General features: G+C 42.3%; 2 protein-coding genes across 8 annotated transcripts in view; one reads left to right on the top strand and one right to left on the bottom strand.

Moving 5' to 3' along the window:
* Window positions 1-1,237: 1,237 nt before the first annotated feature.
* The window catches only part of LOC101006296 (zinc finger protein OZF-like), a 45,057-nt gene continuing 21,087 nt past the window's right edge, over window positions 1,238-25,207 (bottom strand). For 4 of the 6 annotated variants that reach the window (XM_009195413.4, XM_017952718.3, XM_017952720.2 and 1 more), the window contains 4 exons: window positions 10,304-10,374; window positions 6,074-6,200; window positions 5,718-5,810; window positions 1,238-2,485 (listed from right to left, as the gene is read on the bottom strand). In XM_009195413.4, the coding sequence (XP_009193677.1) occupies window positions 1,386-2,485; window positions 5,718-5,810; window positions 6,074-6,200; window positions 10,304-10,312 (1,329 nt within the window). In that variant the 5' untranslated portion in view covers window positions 10,313-10,374 and the 3' untranslated portion in view covers window positions 1,238-1,385. The other 2 variants (XM_003916170.3, XM_009195412.3) reach the window with 2 other exon arrangements.
* LOC116271634 (vomeronasal type-2 receptor 26-like) overlaps window positions 11,087-25,207 on the top strand; it is a 36,769-nt gene continuing 22,648 nt past the window's right edge. The window contains exon 1 of one of the 2 annotated variants that reach the window (XM_031659307.1): window positions 11,087-11,277. The gene's annotated coding sequence lies outside the window, so the exon portion shown is untranslated. The remainder of the gene's footprint in view (window positions 11,278-25,207) is intronic. The other variant, XM_031659308.1, reaches the window with a different exon arrangement.

Genomic DNA, 25,207 nt, shown 5'->3' with positions numbered 1-25,207 from the left:
AAGCATCACCAGGATTTTTTTTTTTTTTTTTTTTTTTTTAAAGACAGGGTCTCATTCTGTCAACCTGGCTGGACCACAATGGTGTGATCACAACTCACTGCAGCCTTGAACTCCTGGGCTCAAGCGATCCTCCCACCTTAGCCTCCGAGTAGCTAGGACTACAGATGGGTGCGCCACCATGCCCAGCTAATTTCTAAATTTTTTTGTAGAGACAAGGTCTTGCTATGTTTCCCAGGCTGGTCTTGATCTTCTGGGCTTAAGTGATCCTCCTGCCTGGGGCTCCTAAAGTGCTGGGATTATAGGCATGAGCCACCATGCCCAGCCTAGAGTTTGTTAAAATAACAACAAAACTGGAAGACTTAGACTACCAAATTTCAAGACTTCCTCTAATGCTATAATTAAGACAATGTGGAACTGCTGAGAAGACAGAGATTGATGAAACAGATTATTTCAGAAGGGTACCCATGATAATTGACTTTTGCAAAAGGTGCCAATAACAACATAAGGAGGAAAATGAAAGACATCTCCCAAAACTGGTGTCACTGTGGGTCAATAATACAGGGGAAAATATAATTCAACCTTTACCTCCTCCATTATCCATAATAAAAACATGAAATAGATCTAACTGTAAAGGGTAAAAATACAAAATAGCTATAGAAAACATGTAAGAAATTCTACATAGGCTCAGCATAGAATAAATAATACTTCTTAGAAGATAAAAAGCATAACTAGGTCAGGCATGGTGGCTCACGCCTGTAGTCCCAGCACTTCGGGAGGCTGAGGCAGATGGACTGCTTGAGCTCAGGAGGTAGAGACAAGCCTGGACAACATGGGGAAACCTAGTCTCTACAAAAAATATAAAAATCAGTTAGGTGTGGTGGCATATGCCTGTAGTCCCAGCTACTTGGGAGGCTGAGGTGGGAGGATCGCTTGAGCCCGGGAGGCAGAGACTGCAGTGAGTCATGATTGTGCCACTGCACTGTAGGCCTGGGTGACAGAGTGAGACCCTGTCTGAAAAATAAATAAAAGCATAACCATTAAAAAATGTGATTAATTGGATGTGATCAAACTTAAAGCTTTTGTTTTATCACCATTATGTAAATGAAAAGGTAGGTTACAGAATAGAAAATATTTCCAAAATCTGGTGAACTCTCATAACTGGACATGAAGAAAAACCTCTAATTTAAAAAATAATCAGCAAGACTTCAACATACACTTCACAAAAAATACATATCATAGTCAAGGGAAGGCATTTTTAAGTTAAATCAAAAGTACAATGAAGTATCATTCCATACAAAGATAGCATATTTTAAAAGACTCAGAGTACAAAGTACTGGTGATGATATGGAATAATCAGAATTAACATTTTGAGTTTTGGTTATTTGCTAACATTTTCCATTACACATTCTACAGTGTCGAGTAAGGTGAGAGCTGCATCTAAAGGACTTCCCGCACTGACTGCACTGAAAGGGTTTTTCACCAGTATGAATTCTATTATGTTGACAAAGTGTGGAGGAAGTATTAAAGGCCTTCCCACAGGGATGGCATTTATAAGGTTTCTCTCCACTGTGTGTTCTCTTATGAGTAACAAGGGAAGAGTGCGCACTGAAGGCTTTTCCACATTCCTTGCATTTATACGGTTTCTCTCCACTGTGTGTTCTCTTATGAGTAACAAGGGAAGAATGGGCGCTGAAGGCCTTTCCACATTGCTTGCATTCATAGGGTTTCTCACCAGTATGAACTCTCCTGTGCAGAGTGAGCTGCATGACACGACAAAAGGTCTTTTTGCAGTCCTTACATTGATACGGTTTTTCTCCAGTGTGAGTTCTCCAATGTTCAATCAGGGAAGACAGGCGCACAAAAGATTTCTTACACTTACTACACTCATAGGGTTTTTCTCCAGAATGAGTTTTCTGATGTCTAATGAGCTGGGCACTTTGAGTGAAGGCTCTGCCACACTCCTTACATTCATATGGCTTTTCTCCACTATGAATTCGCTGGTGATCCATAAGGGCTGAGGAACGGCTGAAGGCCTTTCCACATTCACTGCATTCATGGAACTTTTCTCTCGTATGTGTACTCTGATGCTGTGTGAGATGAGTCATCTGGCTGAAGGTTTTCCTACATTCCTTACATTTGTAAGGTTTCTCACCCGTGTGAATTCTCTCATGCTGGGTAAGGTGTGCCCTCTGGTTGAAGGTTTTACTACATTCGTTACATTTATAGGGTCTCTCTCCCGTGTGGATTCTTTGATGTTGAATGAGAGTTGACCGACGAGTGAAGTGTTTCCCACAATCTAAACACTGATTGCATTTCTTTCGTGTGTGATTTCTCTTACGGAGAGTAAGCTGCGTATTGTGGCAGTATACATTTCCACATTCCTTACATACGTTTCTTGTACATTTTATCACTGTGTCAAACTGAGATAATACTTCATTAATAGCCCTCTTTGCAGATAACTCCTTAATCTCTGCACCTGGTGCATCTGAACGGGGAAAAAAAATTAATGAACAGAAGCAAGTTAAACTAATGTAACACGCCCGCCTTTTATCTTTTCAAACCCACTTTAGGCACCTACTCAAGAAATTAAGCTACCAGTTTTTAAGGTTATATTGATAAGAATGCTTATTGAAATAGGCTTTACATTGGAAACAAACTAGGTGTCCCTCATCATTAACCATGGTATATCTCTATCTGTAGTACTACTCAGCTACTAAAAAGACTGAACTTCAGCTGTTTTCTGACCTGCAGGATAATGTATTCAGTGAAAAGAACAAGATGCAGACTTACGTGCTAAGTTATACCACAAGTTTCAAAACACAAAAAGGTAAACGACAGTTTCTGTATGTATATGTACGCATTAACCAGAGGAATTAATGTGTCCAGATAGAAGGCACCTCCAGTTAGTTTACTGCAGAAAACAATTTGACATAATATAGAAACAATAAAATCAATCATACAATCAGGGGCAGACAGGGCATGAATTCTCATTGATACAGACATTTTGAGATTGAAGAGATCGCTAAGCAAACAGGAAAAATAAGAGGGTCAAGTGCAGGCTGCAAGGAAACAGATTTAGAGCTTAAGAAAACATGTACTGTGGGGAACTGCAGAAGCCAAAATGGCATTACAGGAAGGCTGATCAACATGATCAAAAATTAAAGAAAGGCAATAGGATTTGCGACAAAGACGAACATAATACCCTTCTAACCTGTAGTTATTTTTACTGTTTAGGAGCTAAAGGGCAGAGATGCTGGCTGTGTTTGATGTAAAAGTTAAGAACAGAACCGTGGTCAATTACAAATGACTGAGTCTGGACTGTTCTTCATGCACTAAACATGTGGGAATCCCAGTTTTTTCCAGATTGAACTGTGTATGTAGACAGTGGAGAGGGCTAACCTCATGAAGGGTGCAAGAGGAGCTGGTTTTACAGGGGACCTCCACCACAAGGCCTAATGATTTTTAAAATGAACTCAAATAAAAGATTATTACCAAATGTGACGATTCAAGCTCATTGTTCTACATCCTTTGCACCACAGAAATATCCATTTTAGCAAGAACCATAAATTAGTCAGATACCAACTACCTTTCAATGCTGTCTTACTCTAATGTCTTGGTCTTACTTTGGTTACCTTTTCTTCATGAATAGTGAGGCCCTGGAATTCTAACACAGGATGTTTCCTGTTTCTCCTGCTACCAATCAATCAGTCCTTCTCTGCTATCCATAGGCAATTCACTTCTTCCATTCCTAAGGGTCCATCACCACAAAACATATAGAAAACACATTCATCTCCAATTCTGAATTACTATTGAGATCCAGTAACATATTTCTAATGTACAGTTCAAGACATACCTTAATTCTAACAATTCCCTAAATAAATATAGCAGAAATGTACTTCATTTCCTCACTTTCTGTAACTTTAAATATCACCAAGTTTTGAAGCTAAAACTCTACTAACTCCCACACACCAAAATAACCCGTTTTAATCAGTTTCTACCAGTTAATTAGTTCCTACTTTGCACAAGGTTTGTGGAAGCAAGTCTTAATCCCCTCACTCAAATGTAAACTCACTGCAAGTTTCTATACTTTTAAACAAACTCAGAAAAGAACACAGCAGGCTTTGAGACTGTTCTCCTAAGAAAGGTGTGCTTACAAGGTTGGCCCGATTGACCTCTAAGGAACTTGGGTTTCAGGAGGGTATCTACCATTCCCGGAACTGGTACAAGTGACTTACCACACCTAAACTATTTGTGCAGATGATGTGGTTTATACAGAACACCTACTTTCGTTTTGAGAGTCTGGATTTTCAGCATACACTAGGCAGGGGGTACCTTTATGGCTTCCCTAAGTAAAATTCCTTGGCACTAAGTCTAATGTTATCTAGCTGCTATCATCTCACACATACCACACAAGTTGCTGCTAGAGGAATTAAGTACCTCCTTTGTGACTCCACTGGGAGAGGAATCTCAGAAGCACATTCCTGATTTCCTCCAGACCTTGCCTTATGAGCTTACCTTTGCTGATTTTGCTTTATATCTTTTGCTAAAATAAAACTTAGCCATTGTGCAGTCAAGAATTTAACCTTTTCCAAAGAGAGGTCTAGTCTTTGCCCTTGGCTCCTGGGAGGTAATCTCTGACACCTTGAAATATCCTGCATGATAAAAGTGTCTCTATTTGCCTATGGGCGTTGGACCACACCAGAGAGTCAAATTATGTGATTTATGTGGGGCTCCAGGTCACATGATATTAGGGCGACCTCCAGAAAGGCTAGAGCCTGAGGTGAGACATGAGCAGTCAGCCATGTCTACATGATGGTGCCCTAATGAGGAGTCTGGATACCAAGGGTCAGGTAGGCTTCCTTGGTTGGTCAAACACTGTGCATATTGCCACACATCATTGTTGGGAGGAGTTAACACTGTCCATGACTCCACTGTAGGGGCATAAATGGAAGTCCTCCTAGACTCTGCCCATGTCTTTTTCCTTGGCTGATTTTAACGTGTATCCTTTCATGGTAATAAACTGTAACCATGAGTATAACAGCTTTCAGTGAGTTCAGTAAGTTCTGTGAGTCCTCGTGAATTATCAAACCTAATTATCTTGGGGACCTTTGGATTTGCAATTCATGTCAGAATTCAGGGTGGTCTTGGGGATCCCCATACTTTTCAGCTGGCATCAGAATGATGGTGTTCTTCTAGACTATTTACTAACTTTGCAGGCATGAATACAACGATATCATGACTCCTGTGACTACTCCTAGTAAGTCCTTGAACCTGGAGGTGGTCTTGGGGACTCTCAACAGTTGATTAGTTTTAAAAAAGGAATGAATGTTAATGAATAAATGACCAATGAATATACCCATTCAAACAATCAGACCACTATATAAGTCATTTTACAGTAAAGAAAACAACAGTATCAAAGAATCAAATAAAAAAAAAGTTGGAGAAACAGGATACTGAGTTTAAAAAGAAGCTTACCATAGACAAAGAGGAAAGACACACCTGTAATTTCTGAGCCCACAGGCATTTATAAAAGTGGATATAAACGGTGGGTGATCAGTATCCTTTTAGGAACTCAAACTCAAGAAGCCTCAATGTCTACATGTGTATGGAACAGTGGAAGACAGCATCCTTCACATCTTAAAGGTGCTTTGCCCTCTAGAACTGGTATGCCTTTAATATACATGGCTTACCCCTGCTAGTTGGTTCTTCATACTCACCTGGCAATGGGACTCTTATCTCTTCTTTTCCCATTATCCAAGGCAGTTTCCTTTTCTCCAACAGTGAAATCACAGATTTAGAAATGGAAAGTCCTGTGAAAATAAATAGAAAGAATTGGCTATGCTCTGGTTACTCAGGTATTCTGACAGATCAACACTGTAATCAAAACACAAGCCATTATAAAAACAAAAAAATCAGAATATCTGGCAGATAGGATAAAGAAAGCTGCTCACTTCAATTTCCACATCTCATGTAAATTCTGAATCTCACCAAAGACTCCCAGTATTTTAAAAAAAAAAAAAAAAAAAAAAAGACACGCTCAAGACATGCTGAATTAAGGGCTTTAAGCACTTACCCAGCCAGACCAGGTTCTGATAATTCTCCAACATCACAGTTGTGTACAAATCTCTCTGAGCAGGGTTCAGGAATCCCCACTCTTCCTTGGAGAAGTCAATGGCCACATCTTGGAATGTCACTGATCCCTGAAATGACAAACACTTTCTTAGAAGAGTCCAGGTAAATAACTGGAAGTTGGGAGAAGCTGATAAGGACTCTGTGTCTTGTAAGAGCAGTTTATTTAACTTGCTGAAGAACAATACTGTGAAACAGTGTTTATTAAAATTTGGGTATAGAAAAATACTTAATAAGGGAAACATTCAAGATGAACAGGGTGATTCAAAAAACATTGAATAATTTAAGAAATATATTGCCCAGAGATTGTGTATCCATGTATTCAAAACCAATTTGTAAAGGAACTATCACAGTTGATTTCATAATCTTACATATTCATAGTATGACCACACATTGACTTTGTCGAAAGCCAGTCATGATCAATTCTGTCATGGATCTTTAGTGTGAGTATCAGAATAACTTACAAATTACTTTTTTGCTGAAACAAAACATAGTCTCCTTTCTTTAAATCTGGATTGGACCTACAATTTGCTTTAATCAACAGAATGTGACAGAAGTAACACTAACTAGTTCCAGGTGAAAGCTTTAGGAAGGCTTGGCATCTTCTGTTTTGCCCTCATAGGGGCTCATCACACATAAGAAAAGCCAATGAGACATTGCCAATGGCGAGTGAGGGATTCTGAGACTACATCAAATAAAGCTGAGGAACTCAGCTAGCAGCAAAGAACAGTGGCCCAGATATATGACTCCAGCTATTCTAGCTAAATATAAAATATATGAACGAAGAAGTCATCCTGGGGATTCAGGCCCCGGCAGGCATCATAGGATCAGAGATTAATCATTCCCACCCTGTCGAGTTCAGTGTGGATTCCTCACCCATAGAATCATACGAAATAAAGTAGTCCTTGCTCTTGCAGCTACATTTTAGGGTAGTAGATGTAATGGTCCGAAAACTGCAGCAGATGTGTTATTATTTCACCTTATTTGCTTCCATCAGGTGTGCAACAGAAGCAAGGAAGAAGGTTTCATCCTCAGCTACTTTTGAAGCTGGGAAGAACTGAGGATGCCCAGCCTATGGTTAGTTTTCCTTTCCAATATCCTGGGACTTCATCAACTCATAATACAACTATGATTCCCAATTACTCCAATCATATACAGTTGCCCTGTGTCGTCCTTTCCAGATACACCCCTGCACCATCTGTAACAACAGTACAAAGGTCAAAAGCTATTGAAACTTTATCATACTAAACATGAGGCAGAGAAGGTTCCTCTTTTCTCACTTGAATGTGGGGTTTAAGAAATCAGTATCGCTGGGTGCAGTGGCTCACACCTATAATCCCAGTGTTGCTGGACTAAGCTGAGGGTCAGGCTGCTATTTATTGAGGCCCAATAACGAGATGCAGATGAACTGGGGAGGAAGGGAGTTTTTATTTCTGTAGCCAGTTACAGGGAGAAGACCTGGAAATTACTGCCAGACCAACTCAAAATTACAAAGTTTTCCAGAGTTTATATACCTTCTAAACTATATATCTACGTGTAGGTATGCATTCATCTAAAGACAAGTGATTAACTTCTTTTAATCTATAACCAAAGACTGAGTCTTGAAGACCTTCCTCTGGAGCCTCAGTAAATTTACTTAATCTAAATGGGTGTAGGGTGCTGGAGTGATTACCCTTATCTTGTCTCCTGCTAAACCACGGTGGTTTGGGGCGTTCCTTCAGACCTCCAATAAACTTATTTGTGGAGGCGCAGGGAGTTTCTTCAGACCCCCCCCAGTAAAACTTGTTTCATCCTAAATGGGTCCAATTAAGAATCCCTTCATTATTTTGTCATGCTTTAAGGCCCAGGAAAGGCCAAGGCAAAACTCTTGGTGGGCTTTTGTTACATTCCAGTCGCTGTATAAGGGTACTGGCTTTTAATATTTAACCTGTCAGTACTGAAACAGCTGTTACGGAGACCTGTGTTTGGCGAGACGTGGCCTGCCGCACCAGCACTTTGGGAGGCCAAGGCAGGAGGACTGCTTGAGCCCAGAAGTTCAAGACAAGCCTGGGCAACACAGCAAGACTTCGTCTCTACAAAAAAATTTAAAAATTAGCCAGGCACGGTGGCTCACACCTGTAGTCCCAGCTACTCAGGAGGCTGAGGCAGGAGGACTGCTTGAACCTAGGAGTTTGAGGCTGCAGTAAGCCATGATCAATATGATGAATTCATGTCCAATATGATCAGTTTACACAAACAATCCACCCATCAGCAGATCCCTGATCAAGAAACTGAGTATTACCAGCACCTCCAAGATTCCCTAAGATTGCTTCAAGACACACCTCTTGCTATCCTGAATTCTGTCACCATAAATGAGGCAGACTACAGTATTTTTTTTTTTTTTTTTTTTTTTTTTGAGACGGGGTCTCGCTCTGTCACCCAGGCTGGAGTGCAGTGGCCGGATCTCAGCTCACTGCAAGCTCCACCTCCCGGGTTCACGCCATTCTCCTGCCTCAGCCTCCCGAGTAGCTGGGACTACAGGCGCCCGCCACCTCGCCCGGCTAGTTTTTTGTATTTTTTAGTAGAGACGGGGTTTCACCGGGTTCGCCAGGATGGTCTCGATCTCCTGACCTTGTGATCCGCCCGTCTCGGCCTCCCAAAGTGCTGGGATTACAGGCTTGAGCCACCGCGCCCGGCCGACTACAGTATTTTTAATGAATATTTTTTCTTGATATTCTTCAGATGCCGGTATTTTCTTTTTGTTTTAAGAGAGAGGGGTCTTGTTATGCTGCCTCGGCTGGACTGCAGTGGCTTTTCACAGGTGTGACCACACTGCACTACAGTGCTCAAATGCTGGGCTGAAGTGATCCTCCTGCCTCAGCTTCCCAAGTTGCTGGGACTACAGGGGTGCCCAGATGCCAGTATTTTTTCTACAACTACATCTTCTAAAAGATCACCAAAAGATACAGGTTGAATATCCCTAATCTGAAATGCTTCAAAATCCAAAACAGAATGAGTAAGGAAAATACTGCCTGTTTTCCTAAAAGAAAGAAAATACAGGCTGGGCGCAGGGGCTCACGCCTGTAATCCCAGCACTTTGGGAGGCTGAGGCAGGCAGATCATGAGGTCAGGAGATCGAGACCATCCTGGCTAACACTGTGAAACCCTGTCTCTACTAAAAATACAAAAAAAAAAAAAAAAAAAAAATTAGCCGGGCCTGGTGGCGGGCGCCTGTAGTCCCAGCTACTCAGGAGGCTGAGGCAGGAGAATGGCCTGAACCTGGGAAGCGGAGTTTGCAGTGAGCCGAGATTGTGCCACTGCACTCTAGCCTGGGCGACAGAAGGAGACACCGTCTCAAAAAAAAGAAAAGAAAGAAAATATAAGTTTCCCCTTTGAGAAGAAAATCTATTTTTCAAACAAAATGTCTTGGTGTCTACACTTAGCAGGCTAAGAATCAAATCTGGTTGTATTTGCACAAAATTTCAGAGACCATGCAAACACCCTGAAGAGAACTCTATTTTGGGAAATATAGCCAGCTCATCCATCTTGTCCCTTGCAGCAGACTTCTTGTTCCTCATTTACAGAAAGCCAATAGGTTTTTCCCAGAATTCCACAGATGAAGCCTGTGACTTTATTTTAAGCTGCCCAACTTCAAACTGGAACCTTTGATCCAAAACACTATCTTTGACTAATGTCCTAATAAATGGCCTGACTTTGTTAACCTGGACTTCATGCTCGAGACATCAATCACATTCCCATTCCTCCAAATTTCCAAAGGCAGATTACCATAACTGAGCCTAAACCACTCACTAGCATTTTCTATGCTGCGTCCTCTCAGTCTGGAGCAGTAAAGAAAGTCAAAGATGACGGAGTATTCACCTCTACTTCAAGAAGATGACAGTCCCCGGATAAAGGCTCTCGTCTTCTCCAGGGAAAGTATCTTTGACCCACCACATAGTGCTTAAAAGAAGACTGGTGACAGTGGAGATTCAGATTAATTCATTCAGTGAATAAAGGAACACTAAAGTACAGGACATGGACTCTGAGAGGTCCCGATAGTCCCATGTGTTGCTGAATGAAAAGACCTGAACCTTGTCTCGGTGTCAGTCTTTACCATCCAAGTAAGCAAAAGTAGATGTGCCCAGGACTTAAAACCTATGATGTTGCACGAAAAGAAGATAGAACAAAAACTTACCTGAGACATGGCTAATGGCCACTGCGCTGGAACAGTGTCCTGAACAGTGACCGGGTCCTGGAAATGCAGAGCTAAGGAGAAGGAAGAAAACTTCAGTGACCAGATTCTCGAACCCACTGCCACCCATTTTCAACCACGTTCCTAACAAACTCCAAGAACGAAAGATTTCACGGTCAAAAGAAAACACTGTTTAGCGTGCAGCTCTGGTTCCTAAAACTGTAACTGGGCCTTTTTCAATGCTCCAGTCGCCTACTCTAGGATAGAACCATTCACACAAAGAGTAATTTTAATAATGCCCTCCGTGTACACAAACGCCAACACACAGATCACGCGCGCATTGTTGTCAGGCACCCGCCTCCTCCACACTCAGGCCGGGTCGCCTGCGCGGATCCCTGGGCCTCCAGCCATTCGCCGGCCACTCCTCCCCGGAGTGCCTCTGAGACAGATCGCCCCGACGCAACACAAACCTCATAATGGCCCAGGCTCCGCGTGGCGCTGGGAAAATACCGTCCAACAAAAGAGAAACGGCGACGCTGCCACTCAGGTGTCCTTGGAGCCCGCCAACCTGAAGCAGCTGCCGCACCGCGTGTGCCGAGTGGTTTCTGGGAGTAGGCGAGGACTCGCAGTGCGCATGTGCAGCCTCACGCCCCCGCTCCCAGAGACCAGACTATAGAGGCATCCTTGGCTAAGGGACAAGCTACCTGGGGCACAAAGTACGCATGCGTACTGTCGTCCCGTAGGACCTCGACGCCGAGCGCTGGTGATTGAGTACGCGTGCGTGAGCTCGGCCTTGGGGGCGTGGCTTTGTGCCCGTTGGAGGCGTTGAGAGAACGCTGCGCCTGCGCACAGAGAACCAAGCGGTTGCCTTCTGAGGGATGAATCGTGGGAGGCTTTAAGAGGTGGGGAAAGGCCTATGATAATATATTGGCGTGGACATGTGCGTCTTAAGTTTGGGAAAGTGTTTGTTATTAGAGGTGAGTGGGACCGCCGGGCGTCTGCTTTGGTGTATCTGATAGGCCCCATTCTCTGTGAGGTTAGGCCCATTCTCCGTGAGGCTGTGTGATTTGATGTGTGACCCTATGTGCATCTCTGTGGGTGTTTTGTTGACACTTGAGCTGTAGAGTGTGTCTGCTGTGTGACTTTTTATTGTTTAATCTTTATGAGCTTCAGTTGCTCTTGTGGCAATGGAACAATATTTCTCAGCTAATGGTGTTGTGAGGATTAAGTGTTCATAAATGTGCCTGGCACAAAATAAGCAATGAATGGAGAAATTGTGCTTCAGTGCATTATTTAGATTACGGGCTTCCGGGTCATTTGATTCTACTTTGTCATTGTTTTGAGCTATTTATCAACTCACATTGCGGATCGCTGATGGCAGTTCAAATTACTTCTTGTTTATACAAAAGTAAATTGGAGAAGGCTCAGTTTACTTCCCTCCTCCATCTCCATTTGGGAGGAGGCCAGTTTTTGCCTCTTTTGCTGCTGCACATCATTTTAATTAAATTTTTTTGTTGTTGTTGTTAAACAGCGTCTCACTCTATTGCCAACACTGAAGTGCAGTGGCACCATCATAGCTCACTGCAGCCACAACCTCTTGACATCCTGGATTGAAACTATCTTCCTGCCTCAGCCTCCTGAGTAGCTGGAACTACAGGTGCGCACCACCATGCCCGGCTAATTTTTTAAGTATAGGTGAGATCTCACTATGTTACCCAGGCTGGTCTCAAACTCCTGGCCTCAAGTGATCCTCCCACATTGACCTACCAAAGTGCTGCGATTACAGGCATGAGCCACTGCAGCCAGCCACTTTAATATTCTTGATCTATAAATGTGATGTTTTTTTCGGCTGGAGGAAGTGTTCTCTTATGAGTTAGTTCATGTCACCAGTTTTTCTCATTAATGAGTTAAGTAAAATCTTCAAGCTGTGTTTTTCGCCTATTAGAGTGCCTTGTGATTTTTTCCTGATAGCTGAATGTGATGTACTTGGTAAAATAAGCTGCATGATAGGTCTTTAGTAACATGGTGATAAGATTTGGTTGTGAGAGGGGAAGTGTTCTATAGTCTGCAAAAAACATATAAACTTAGGCACATTAAAATTTTAAAGAGGTTCTTTAAGCAGACAGCAGTTCATGAATTGGGCATTGCCAGACCACATGCAGCTTAGGGCCCCTCTGAAGAGGCATGAGGGAAAGGCTTTTACAGGCTGAACTCAGAAGCAAGACAAAGAAAATACTTGGGTTAGTGTAGAGCCTTATTTGGCTCATTCCAGTGGAAAGCCAATAGTAGGAGGTTAATTGGTGGTTTCTGATTGGTTAAGGCCAGTTACACTGAGTTGGGTTTGGGTTTGCTTAGGTTAAGAATTCAGGATACTGGAGCCATCTCAGCCTAATGACCTCCCAATTAATAGTTTAAGAAACCTTAATGGTAAGGTTTCAGTCTTTTGTTTTGTTTTGTTTTGTTTTTTGTTTTTTTGAGACTGCGTCTCGCTCTGTCACTCAGGCTGGAGTGCAATGGTGCAATCTTGGCTCACTGCAAGCTCTGCCTCCCGGGTTCATGCCATTCGCCTGCCTCAGCCTCCCGAGTAGCTGGGCCGACAGGCACCCACCACCATGCCCAGCTAATTTTTTGTATTTTTAGTAAAGATGGGGTTTCACCACGTTAGCCAGGATGGTCTTGATCTCCTGACCTCACGATCCGCCCGCCTCAGCCCCCCAAAGGTTTCAGTCTCTTATCCTGTGCCCAGGGACTATGAATTTCACAAGTGCTTCTCAGTAAAACCCTCCTTCCCCTTAAGTGGGACAGGATGGCAAGAGGGGACCAGAGTGTATTTTCCTTCTTCTAAGTCATTTGGACACGGATAAAATGCCAAGATGGTAGGCTCTGGTAAAATGGTTTCTCTCCAGAGCATTGAACAGAATGCTCTGGTATATTTCAAAATGGCTACTCTTCCTCTTCCCCTGCCAGAACCAGCTGGGGACTTTTCTCAGATCTTCACTGTGAGAACCTGCTAGAGTTCTTGGAGATGAAACTCACGAAAGTGTAAAGATAGAAACCATATAAGCCAGGGGAGACTGGGGGACTATATTCAGCATCCTTAAATAAAAGAAGTGCCATTCTTGGGAGGCCCATAGGAGGGATTCCTGCTTCTCAATTGTAGGATATTGAGCAGCATCCCTGATCTCCAGCCACTAGATGCTAGGTGCAAACCTGCTAACACTCTCCAGCCCCCACAACCAGTTGTAATGAACAAAAATAATTCCAAACTGGGGGCATTATATTAAGTGAAATAAGCCAGGGACTGAAAGACACATATTACATGTTCTCATTCATATGTGGGAACTAAAACTGTGGATCTCATGGAGGTAGAGAGTTGACTGGTGGCTTCCAGAGGCTGGGAAGGGACAGGGGAAGAAGAGAGGTTTGTTCCCAGGTACAAAAATACAACTGGACAGAGGGGATAAGATCTAGTGTTTGACAGTACAATAGAACAACTATAGCTAGCAATATTTTGTGGTATAATTCAAAATTGCTGGAGGAGAGGAATTGGAATGTTCCCAACATGGGTGAAGGTTTGGGGTGATGAAGTCCCAATTGTCCTCGTTTATTGTTATACATTGTATGCATGTATCAAAATACTGCATGTACCCCCAAAATATGTATAAGTATTGTGTAATGATAAAGTCTGTGTCGGGGCCTCTGTATACTTACAGCTGAGAGCTGGGCTTTGCATGCATGAGGCAAGATCACCAGACATTTGCCAAATAGCAGTGACTATGTTTTATTATTCCTCACTCTCCAAACTTATTAACACACAGCAGTGACTATGAACAGTCCCTTAACACCCTTGGCATCCAGCTCAGTCGTTGAACGTAGCCAGACAAAAACAGACACATCACAGACAGTGGAGAAAGAGGAGAAAAAAGACCCCCTGACTTCTCATCCAAAAAAACGAAGGCCTAACACGAATGGAAAATTCTCTGTAAAGTGCTGAAGAAAAAAAAAACACTTCATGCTATATCCTATGAAAGTATCCTTCAAAGATGAGGATGAAAATCAAGGTAATCTTAGAAACATGCAAAGCTATGAGAATTTTTATTGCCCACAACCTACATGACCACCGGTTCTAAAGGAACTCCTTCAGTCTGTGCAGGAATCATAGTGCAGGTCCAGGGATGAACCTGAGAAACAGTAAAGGAGTATATATAAAAGACAACATTTTCTTTCCTGATGGAATTGCTGTAAAACACTACAGACTCTTGAAAGGACAATAACCCCATAGGCAGTTTTTATACTGTAGGCAAAAGTAAAAATTACAAGAATTGCACGAAGAAGGATATGGGGTAAATAGAATCAGTTATACACTCTTGGTTTTCTCCTCACTGAGACTGAAGAGGAAATAAATGAATTTTACAATATGTGAAGCCAGAAAATTAACTTTCCCCTCAGGGCTTAGTATAATGTAGCACCCCGCCACCCTCTCCCCACTCCCCCCACCCTAATATTAACAGCCTGTGCTCCTTCTGTGCTCAGTGAGCCTTATCTATACTCCCCAGTTTCACATTCCTTAGAGCTCTGCGAATTCTTGCTTACCTCCCAGCACAGCTGCAAAGTCATAAGATTGATAAGTATATGTTACAGAACCATGTATTTCCGGGGATGTAAGACATGGGGTAACAACTGCCTTTCTTCTCGCTTCTGTAAGTACGCTTCCTGCATCACGTAATTCCCACCACTGACTGTTTAAAAGGTGGCTGCTGTCTTTGTTCGGGGCTCGGACTTTCCTGGACGCTAGTCCTACTGGGCCAGGTAATCACCTTAATAAAGGCTCTCCTGAACTCTGTTAGGTCTCTCCCAGCTCTGATTGTCCCGCTACAAGACAGTTATCAAATCCTCCATCTGTGTAACTCCATCAGCAGACCCTGCATTTACCTTCTGGGACAATTTGGTACTTCCCCTATATTTTTCTCCCTGTCTCATCCTTTCATGTATTTATTGCATATCTTAAAGTAGATGTGTTTCACCAAGTACACACTGGTGTCTGGTATTAATGAGGCTGTCAGTAAATAATATTGGCACCACAGAAAATAAATGTACATCTATTCTTTGTCTTTTCCCCAATACTAATCTGTAAATTTATTTAGGTTGTGGCTTGAGGTCATCATAATCATTACCTTCTTCCCAATCCTGATTCAAACCTTGACCCATAATAGGTGCTTAATACCTAAACATATGAAGGAATAAAGAATGGATGCACATTCTAAGTTAATAAATAATCAGGAACAAATACATGGAAGGATCAGTACTGCCAGTTTAAACACACACAAACTGCGCTTCAAACATCCTGCACTATTTGCCAATAAACACAGTCTGGACCCAAAGTTCAAGTTGGAATTTTCTGTTATAAATTGTTTTATCATAATTATTTTACAGTCATAATTATTTTACAGAGCTTGGTCTTGGGCTATTTTTGTTACTTTATTTTTTAATTTATTTTTTCCAGTATTTTCTTGTATCTCTACAATGTTTTAAGCATCAGCCAAGTCAGCATAAAACAGTAAAAATTGGAAAAAAAAATTGACATGATCTTCAAAATCATGGTGTATACAGTAAAATAAATGAACCTGACAGTAAATAAGCAAATAGAAATATAGCGTGTGACACTGTAATGTTAGAACATTTTGATAATACTGTTACTACCACATCACCTAAGACATTTGGAGGCAGTTTTATACAATTTTGATAGTTTTGGTAAGTGTTGATTTAAGCAATAATCTATAACGAGAAAAAGTTCACATTTATTACCCAGGGTTACTCAATGCTAGAGGCTTCATGTGGAGCTTCTGAAATTATGTATGGGAGACCCGTGCAGCTGTCAGTCGGTAACAAAATGCCCCACGTCATGATTACTATCCTGAATAGAAAAACCACGTTGGGTTTCAAATATGAGTGTCACACCCACATTTCCTCCGAAATACACGTGCTGGTTTACAACTAAGGTGCTTTCTACATGAGCATATTAATGTTGGGGGCCTCAGTTTTGGGGATGTAGCCAGGATTTACTTAACTGAAGGCTGAGGATTTCCCGGGGAAATACCGGAAACATTGTCTTGTATGACACAGTAGATTGGAACAAGATTTTCTAATATGCATAGTTCAGGGAATCACATTTTAACTCTGTCCCTAAAACACGGTCTTTCAGGGAAGTCAATAAGGTGGTCCACACTAACATGCCATTATTAACTCACCTTGACCTTAGGATTGAAGAATGACTTGGGGAAGAACTGAATGGGAAGGTGGGAGGTGTAGAGGTGTGGGCTCTTCTGACTCTCTAAACCTGCTTTCTCATGTTTAACATCTATCCATGGGGAACAATCCCAGGGAACAACAGATTGGACCTAACTAGGATCTCCCTTGGAGTGGATCAGACTGATGGTCTCCACCATCCAAACGGTTCCTGAATAAAAAAGAAGAGGGTGTCACCCATTTCAATGTGACATGGACCCCACCACTACATCTTAAAGACACTGTGTTATTCCAGCAATAATGCCCCTGTCCATCAATGCAACTGGTGTTTTCATTCCTCATCTTACTTCGTTTGTCTTAAGTGCATTCAACTGAAGCTTTATTCTAGAGATACTCTGTTCCTTTCACTTTTACGTGGCCATCTTGTTTTGTCACAGTACTCTTTAAAAAAACCAACTTTTAAAATGTTAAATTGTGGTAAAATACAAACAAATTGGCTTAACCATTTGTAAGTGTTTGGTTCAGTAAATAGACACGTTATTGACTGGATCATACAATATTTATCCTTTCATGCCTGACTTTTACTTAGTATAGTACCCTCAAGGTCCATCCATGTGGTCCCATGTATTAGAACTTCCTCTCTTATAAGGGTGACTAATATTCCATCATATGGATACAGCACATTCTGTTTATCTGTTCATCAATGGACACTTGGGCTGCTTCCACCTTTGGGCTGTTGGATGCCCCAATACTCTTGCTCCCACTGCTCAATATCATTTTAAAAACAGCAAAACTGTCATGTGCAGCCAACTTGGGGGAAACTGGAAGTAATTAAGTGAAAAAAGCCCAGCCTAGTAAAACAGTTGTACCATATAGTCTTAATACACAGAAGAGACCATTGAACCACTGCACGCATGCACTTGCTAAATATTACAATATTTTCTCTCCCATTTTCTCACCTCTCATATTCTTCCTCCAGTTACACCGTAGTATCCGTTACACTTGATAATCCCAGCTTACCTGTATATGCTTCTCCACCAGCTCTCTCTGCCTCAATGCATGACACCAACACATGCCTACTATTCTTTGCCTGAAACCTGAGACATATGTATGTGCCTTCTTCCTCATCCATGCCTAATACAATGGTTCTCAGCTGGGGTAAACTGTGCCCACCTCAAGGAGAAATTAACAGTGACTGCAGACATTTTGAGTTGTCACACTTGAGTATGCTACTGACTCCAGTGGGCAGGGCCCAGGGATGATGCTAAGCTTCCTACAATGCACAGGACAGCCCTCTTCCCTCTGAAAATGTATTATGTGGCCTACAATGTCCATCCTGTAATAGATCAAAACACTGCCATCTGGCAAAGACCCTCTCCTCGATCAGACTTGACTTAGGCTTCCCTGAGCCCTCTTCCTGACTAGGCCTGGACTTTGGACATCTGTGTCCATCCTTGCTGCACCCAGTTTCAACATGCGTAATGAGGATCCCCCCCATCCTTGATACCTGATCAGGTTTCTCATCTTCTGCTGTTAATGTCTAAGTCTTTGGCCTGCGTTTAGCAAGGATTCTACTCTTGATATCTAATCAAGTTGCTCTTTGTAATTTCCCACCCACCGACCACCTTACTCTGATAATTGGCTACAAAAACCCGACTATCATTGCTATCTTCAGAGTTGAGTTTGGTCTCTCTCCCCTGTTGCAATTGTCGTGAATATTCTTCCTCACCGTTGACACAAGTGTCAGAATATTTTTTCTTTTACATCTAACAATCTCACATTCACGCTCAGCATCTAAGGATAAATGTTTATTTTTTCACCGAAATTCTTTCAACCATCCTGCATGATCACTTAAATCTGCCTTAGCTTCTATGGGATCTCATGTCTCTCTCTGTCTCTACAATGCCCCAGTAATCACATTCATTTGCATTATGTTTGTCTGGCTTAATCCGTCTCTCTGAGTAGAAGCTTTGTTAAAACACCACACTATGGGCACCTGTAGTCCCAGTTACTTGGGAGGCTGAGGCAGGAGAATGGCGTGAATCCGGGAGGCGGAGCTTGCAAGTGAGATCGTGCCACTGCACTCCAGCCTGGGCGACAGAGCGAGACTCCGTCTCAAAAACAAACAAACAAAAAACCCCCACGCTATCCACCAAAGCATACCCAAACGCAGGGCATAAAGAAGGCACTCCATCAGTCTCTTCACCCTATCCCTTCTTCAGTTTCAGGTCCCACTTCCTTACCTGACTTTGGGTAAGAAAGTGTAATGACATCTTCATCCCTCAACACAACTTCATCTTGCAAATGTCTCAGGTCTGTAAAATTATTGCTGGGAAAAGGAATCCCTTCAATTCAGATAGATTCACCAGCCATCTAAAGAAACACCACAGCCTTCCCAGGTTCGTAGTCATTGTACCTGTGCAATCTTAGAGGCACCACTTGTTCTGTGACTGGATAAGATGCAAAGGATAGAGAGATTGGGACAGAGCAGGCCAAAGTTCATTTTGATACAGCTTCGATAACTGGAGGATCCCCAGGCTTTTTGGTCTGGTGCTGATAGGATTAATGATATGGACACATGTGTAGTGGTTTTAAGGAGTGAAAAGTGTAATAGGCAGGAAAGAAGGAAGAAAGACGAGAACAGCTCCCCCCCGTGCTGAGACAAGGGACAGGAACAAAGACAGACCCTGTGCGCAGCAGAAAGGCAGTCCCTTATATCGGGAGGCTGGAGGAGGCGGTGTCTGGTTTGCATAGGGCCCAAAGGATTGGTTTGACCAGGTGTGTTATTCATGTAGCCTGAGAAAAACCAGGCCCTCCCACCTTCGTCCTTTAATATGCAAATGTGGGTCGCCATGATGGTTTGAACACATGGTGTTATTTGGAGGTGGCCATCACACTTTGCACAGGTGGTAACTAGGAGAAGACGGTGGGAAACACCATACTGAGTGGATCCAGTTTCTAGTGGCCAGCATTTGCATATCAAAGCTTGTCAGTCCCGCCCTTGAAGCCGCCTTTTTGGTCAGAAGAGAGATTGTCTGGGGGTTATTTCTTATTACAGGAAAATCTCCACCTTTCCCCTTATTGTATGTCTACAATGATTTCTTAATAACTCCTGTGATATCCCCCCCCTCAAAGAGAAGTAAACCTAACTGCTGTTAGGGGGTGTTAGATGATGATTTTTTCTGGCTACTGCCTGCTGAAAAGGGGTGTGTGGGGTAGGGAACAGCAGTTGGGCCTTCTCCTGTGGTTGATCTAAGGTTCTCGGAAGAATGGCATATCTATGTGTGGTTCTGCTTGCAGCACCATTTAAAGTTTAATTGCTTCTAGGTGAAAAGGGATAAATTTTACAAGAAAGTTTAAGATGTAGGTGTTAGGATACAAGTATTAAGATTACCACCGTTAGTGGGGGGCCCTATAGACCATAACCGACAGTAGAGTTTGACACCTTTTACACCAATGGATTGCAATACTGGTTTGCCTCCACTAGATGTCAGTGTACATTACCAGAAACGTTAATATAGAAGTAACTTTCCTACAGAAAAGCATACATTTCCCCCTTAACGTACCATTAGAGAATAACTTTAGGCCTAGGCCATTTTCACAACTTGCAGTATGACTGGGAGGAATACATTATTGGGTGGCTAAAATAACTTTAGCGTTAATTTTGACAGTTCCTTTCCTTTATTAAATTCTTTTATGACTTTTATACGCCTTTTTACAACATATTTCAACTTTTTGATTTGTCCTAAACATCCTTTCTTTAAACAACCAGTTATTTCCCTTTAGTACAAGAATTGACCATACAAAATCCTTCCTTATGTAAAATCTCTTCCTTTATAACCTTTTCATAGAGGGCATCATATTACCAACCTTTAGTAAAAAGTCTTATCAAACTTAATGATAGTATAACTTTCATGCTTACTTCTTATCCATAACTATTAGTCCTGCTATAAGCAAAACAACCTTGACTAAATTTTTCCTGCAATTATTAACCCTGTTATAAGGATGATAATCAGGCAAACTATTACAGCAGTTAGAATTTTACAACCAGAATTCCACATTGTGGGTGCCACAGTGTATAGCTCTGTTGCAAATAGTAGCTTGATAGAACAATTTTCAAGAGTGGCGTAGTAAATAATTTTCATTTAAAACTTACTTGCCAAGATATAACATGTGCATTTGGGAATTTACAAAGTTACAAATGCGATTCTATGAATAATTAAATCTCTCTGCAAATATGCATTAAAAAGAAGTTCTAATATTTAGCGGTGAACTCTGAAAGTTTAGAAATAATAAAAAGTATTTGATGAAGTAGGAGTGGGACTGAGTAAGATGCGTAGCCCTAATTCAGTTATCTTTTATGATTTTCAGCTTAAGACCTTTTTTTTTATTATTATTATACTTTAAGTTCTAGGGTACAACATGCAGGTTTGTTACATATATATATATGTGCCATGTTGGTGTGCTGTACCCATTAACTCATCATTTACATTACGTATATCTCCTAATGCTATCCCTCCCCCCAACCCCCTCCCCACAATAGGACCCTGTGTGTGATGCTCCCCTTCCTGTGTCCAAGTGATCTCTTTGTTCAATTCCCACCTATGAGTGAGAACATGCAGTATTTGGTTTTCTGTTCTTGCGAAGTTTGCTGAGAATGGTTTCCAGCTGCATCCATGTCCCTACAAAGGACATGAACTCATCCTTTTTTATGGCTGCATAGTATTCCATGGTGTATATGTGCCACATTTTCTTAATCTGTCTGTCACTGATGGACATTTGGGTTGATTCCAAGTCTTTGCTATTGTGAATAGTGCCGCAATAAACATACATATGCATGTGTCTTTATAGCAGCATGACTTATAATCCTTTGGGTATATCCCCAGTAATGGGATGGCTGGGTCAAATTGGTATTTCTAGTTCTAGATCCTTGAGGAAACTCGCCACACTGTTTTCCACAATGGTTGAACTAGTTTACAGTCCCACCAACAGTGTAAAAGTGTTCCTATTTCTCCATATCCTCTCCAGTACCTGTTGTTTCCTGATTTTTTAATGATTGCCATTCTAACTGGTATGAGATGGTATCTCATTGTGGTTTTGATTTGCATTTCTCTGATGGCGAGTGATGATGAGCATTTTTTCATGTGTCTGTTGGCTGTATGAATGTCGTCTTTTGAGAAGTGTCTATTCATATCCTTTGCCCACTTTTTGATGGGGTTGTTTGGTTTTTTTCTTGTAAATTTGATTGAGTTCTTTATAGGTTCTGGATATTAGCCCTTTGTCAGATGAGTAGATTGCAAAAATTTTCTCCCATTCTGTAGGTTGCCTGTTCACTCTGATGGTAGTTTCTTTTGCTGTGCAGAAGCTCTTTAGTTTAATTATATCCCATTTGTCAATTTTGGCTTTTGTTGCCATTGCTTTTGGTGTTTTAGACGTGAAGTCCTTGCCCATGCCTATGTCCTGAATGGTATTCCCTAGGTTTTCTTCTAGGGTTTTTATGGTTTTAGGTCTAACATTTAAGTCTCTAATCCATCTTGAATTAATTTTCGTATAAGGAGTAAGGAAAGGATCCAGTTTCAGCTTTCTACTTAGGGCTAGCCAGTTTTCCCAGCACCATTTATTAAATAGGGAATCCTTTCCCCATTTCTTGTTTTTGTCAGGTTTGTCAAAGATCAGATGGTTGTAGATGTGTCATATTATTTCTGAGGGCTCTGTTCTGTTCCATTGGTCTATATCTCTGTTTTAGTACCAGTACCATGCTGTTTTGGTGATCGTAGCCTTGTAGTATAGTTTGAAGTCAGGTAGTGTGATGCCTCCAGCTTTGTTCTTTTGGCTTAGGACATGAAGGAAGACATGAAGGAAGGAAAGAAGGAAGAAAAGATAACAAAACCACCAGAAAATAAATAGCGGGAGTAAGTCTTTACCGATCAATAATAACACTGAATGTAAGTGGACTAAACTCTCCCATTGAAAGACATAGACTGGCTGAGTGAAGAAATACATAAGACCCAAGATCTGTTGTCTACAAGAAACACAATTCATCTATGAAACAAGACACATATACAGAAAATAAAAGGACGGAAAAGATATTCCATACCAGTGGAAACCAAGAAAGAGCAGGAGTAGCTATATCACACAAAATAGATTTCAAAACAAAAACTGTAAGAAGGAACAAAGAAGGTCACTATATAATGATAAGGGGGTCAATTCATCAAGAAGATATAACAATTTTAAACATATATGCAGCAAAACTGGAGCACCCAGATATAAAAAGCAAATATTCCTAGAGCTAAAGAGAGAGATAGACCCCAATATGGTAATAGCTGTGGAGCTCAACACCTCGCTTGTAGCATGGGTCAGATCTCTTGGACAGAATATCAGTAAAGAAACATCAAATTTAAGGCTGGGTGCGGTGGCTCAAGCCTGTAATCCCAGCACTTTGGGAGGCCGAGACGGGCAGATCACGAGGTCAGGAGATCGAGACCATCCTGGCTAACATGGTGAAACCCTGTCTCTACTAAAAAAATACAAAAAAAACTAGCCAGGCGTGGTGGCAGGTGCCTGTAGTCCCAGCTACTTGGGAGGCTGAGGCAGGAGAATGGCGTCAACCCAGGAGGCGGAGCTTGCAGTGAGCTGAGATCCGGCCACTGCACTCCAGCCTGGGCGACAGAGCGAGACTCCATCTCAAAAAAAAAAAAAAAAAAAAAGAAACATCAAATTTAATCTGCACTATAGACCAAATGGACCTAACAGATATTTACAGAACATTTCATCCAACAGATACAAAATTACACATTATTTTCCTCAACATACGGATCATTCTTAAGGATAGACGATATGTTAGGTAACAAAACAAATCTTAAAACATTCAAACAATTAAAATAATATCAAGCATCTTCTCTGATCACAGTGAAATAAAACTAGAAATCATTAAAAAGAGAAATTTTGGGAAATACACAAATACATGGATATTAAACAATATGCTCCTGAATGAGTGGGTCAGAAGAAATTAAGAAGGAAATTGAAAAATGTCTTGAAACAAATGATAATGGAAACACAATGTACCAAAACCTATGGGATACAGACAAAGCAGTTCTAAGAGGGAATACTGTAGCTCTAAGTGCCTACATCAAAAGAGAAGAAAAAGGAACTGGCATGGTGGTTCACATGTGTAATCCCAACACTTTGGGAGGGTTAGGCAAGCAGATCACTTGAGGTAAGGAGTTCGAGACCAGGCTTGACAACATGGAAAACCCCTGTGACTACTGAAAATACAAAAATTAGCCAGGCATGGCGGTGCACGCCTGTAGTTCCAGCTACTCAAGAGGCTGAGGCATGAGAATCACTTGAACCTGGGAGGCAGGGGTTGCAGTGAGCTGAGATCATGCCACGGTGCTCCAGCCTGGGCAACAGAGGGAGACTCTGTCTCAAAAAAAAAAAAAAGAAAAAAGAAAGGAGGATGGCCCACCAGGGAGCAACACAGAGCCAGCAGAACCTCCCCCACAGAGAGAAGCAGTGAGTGAATTTGCGACCTGGGGAGATCATGCTTCTCCATGGATCTTTGCAACCTTCAGGTCAGGAGACCCCCTTGTGAACCCCCTCCACTAGGGCCTTCAGTCTGACATACAGATCTGCATACAGTCTCAGCAGAGCAGTCGCTCAGGCATACGCAGGGGCCCAGGAGCTTTATAAACTCTAGCTCTGGGCTTCCCAGCAAAAGTGACTGCAACTCCAGCAGATGGGAGGCTGGACCTCCATATGTAATTCTAGGCAGGGGGCTGAAGCCAGGGGGCCAAGTAGCAATGGTCTGCAGGCCCCACTTTGTGCCTCACAGGAAAAGACCCACTGGCTTGGAATTCCATGCAACCACCAGCAACAGTTTCATCCCTACCTGGGATGAAATTCCCAGGGAAAGGGCCAGGCCACTATTTTTGCTGTTTGGATGACTCAGCCGTTCCAGCCTGAGGGCCTTGGTGAATCCAAACGGATTCACCAGTTGAGGGCAGAAGGGATGCCCCAACACAGCCAAACGTGACTGTGGCCAAAACATGGCCAGACTACTTCTTTAGGCAGGTCCCTTATCCATTCCTCCTCACTGGGCAGGACCTCCCAACTAGGGCTTCCAGCCACCCCCGCTGGTGTCCTCTGGCTGACAGAGATTTGAATCCTCCTTGGCCGGGAGTTCCTAGGGAGAAAGGTGAGCCACTGTCTTTGCTTTTGGATGACTCAACCATTCCAGCCTGCACGCTTTGGAGAGTCCAAACAGACTAGAGGCAGAAGGGATTCCCCAGAACAGCATGGCTGCTCCACCAAAACATGGCCTGCTTCTTTAAGCAGGTTTCTAATCTGTTTTCTCCTTAATGTGCAGGGCCTTTCAACCAGGGACTCCAGCCACCCCTGCTGGTGTTCTCTGGTTGACAGAGATTTGAATTCTTCCTGGGAAAAAGTTATCAGAGAGAGGGGTGGCGACCGTCTCTGCTGTTTGGGTGATTTAGTAGATGCTTCAGCCTGTGAGCTTTGGAAAGCCCAAGCCAGCCAGGTCAGAAGCAGTACCCCAGCACAGCACAGCGGCTCCACAAAAGCATGGCCAGACTGCTTCTTTAACTGGGTCCCTGATCCCATTCCTTCTCACTGGGTGAGACCTCCCAACCAGGGCCTCCA

The sequence above is a fragment of the Papio anubis genome, chromosome 20 (assembly GCF_008728515.1).
Source record: "Papio anubis isolate 15944 chromosome 20, Panubis1.0, whole genome shotgun sequence".
Lineage (NCBI taxonomy): Eukaryota > Metazoa > Chordata > Mammalia > Primates > Cercopithecidae > Papio > Papio anubis.
Note: the sequence above shows the minus strand (reverse complement) of the source record. Positions and strands in the feature narration are given on the sequence as shown.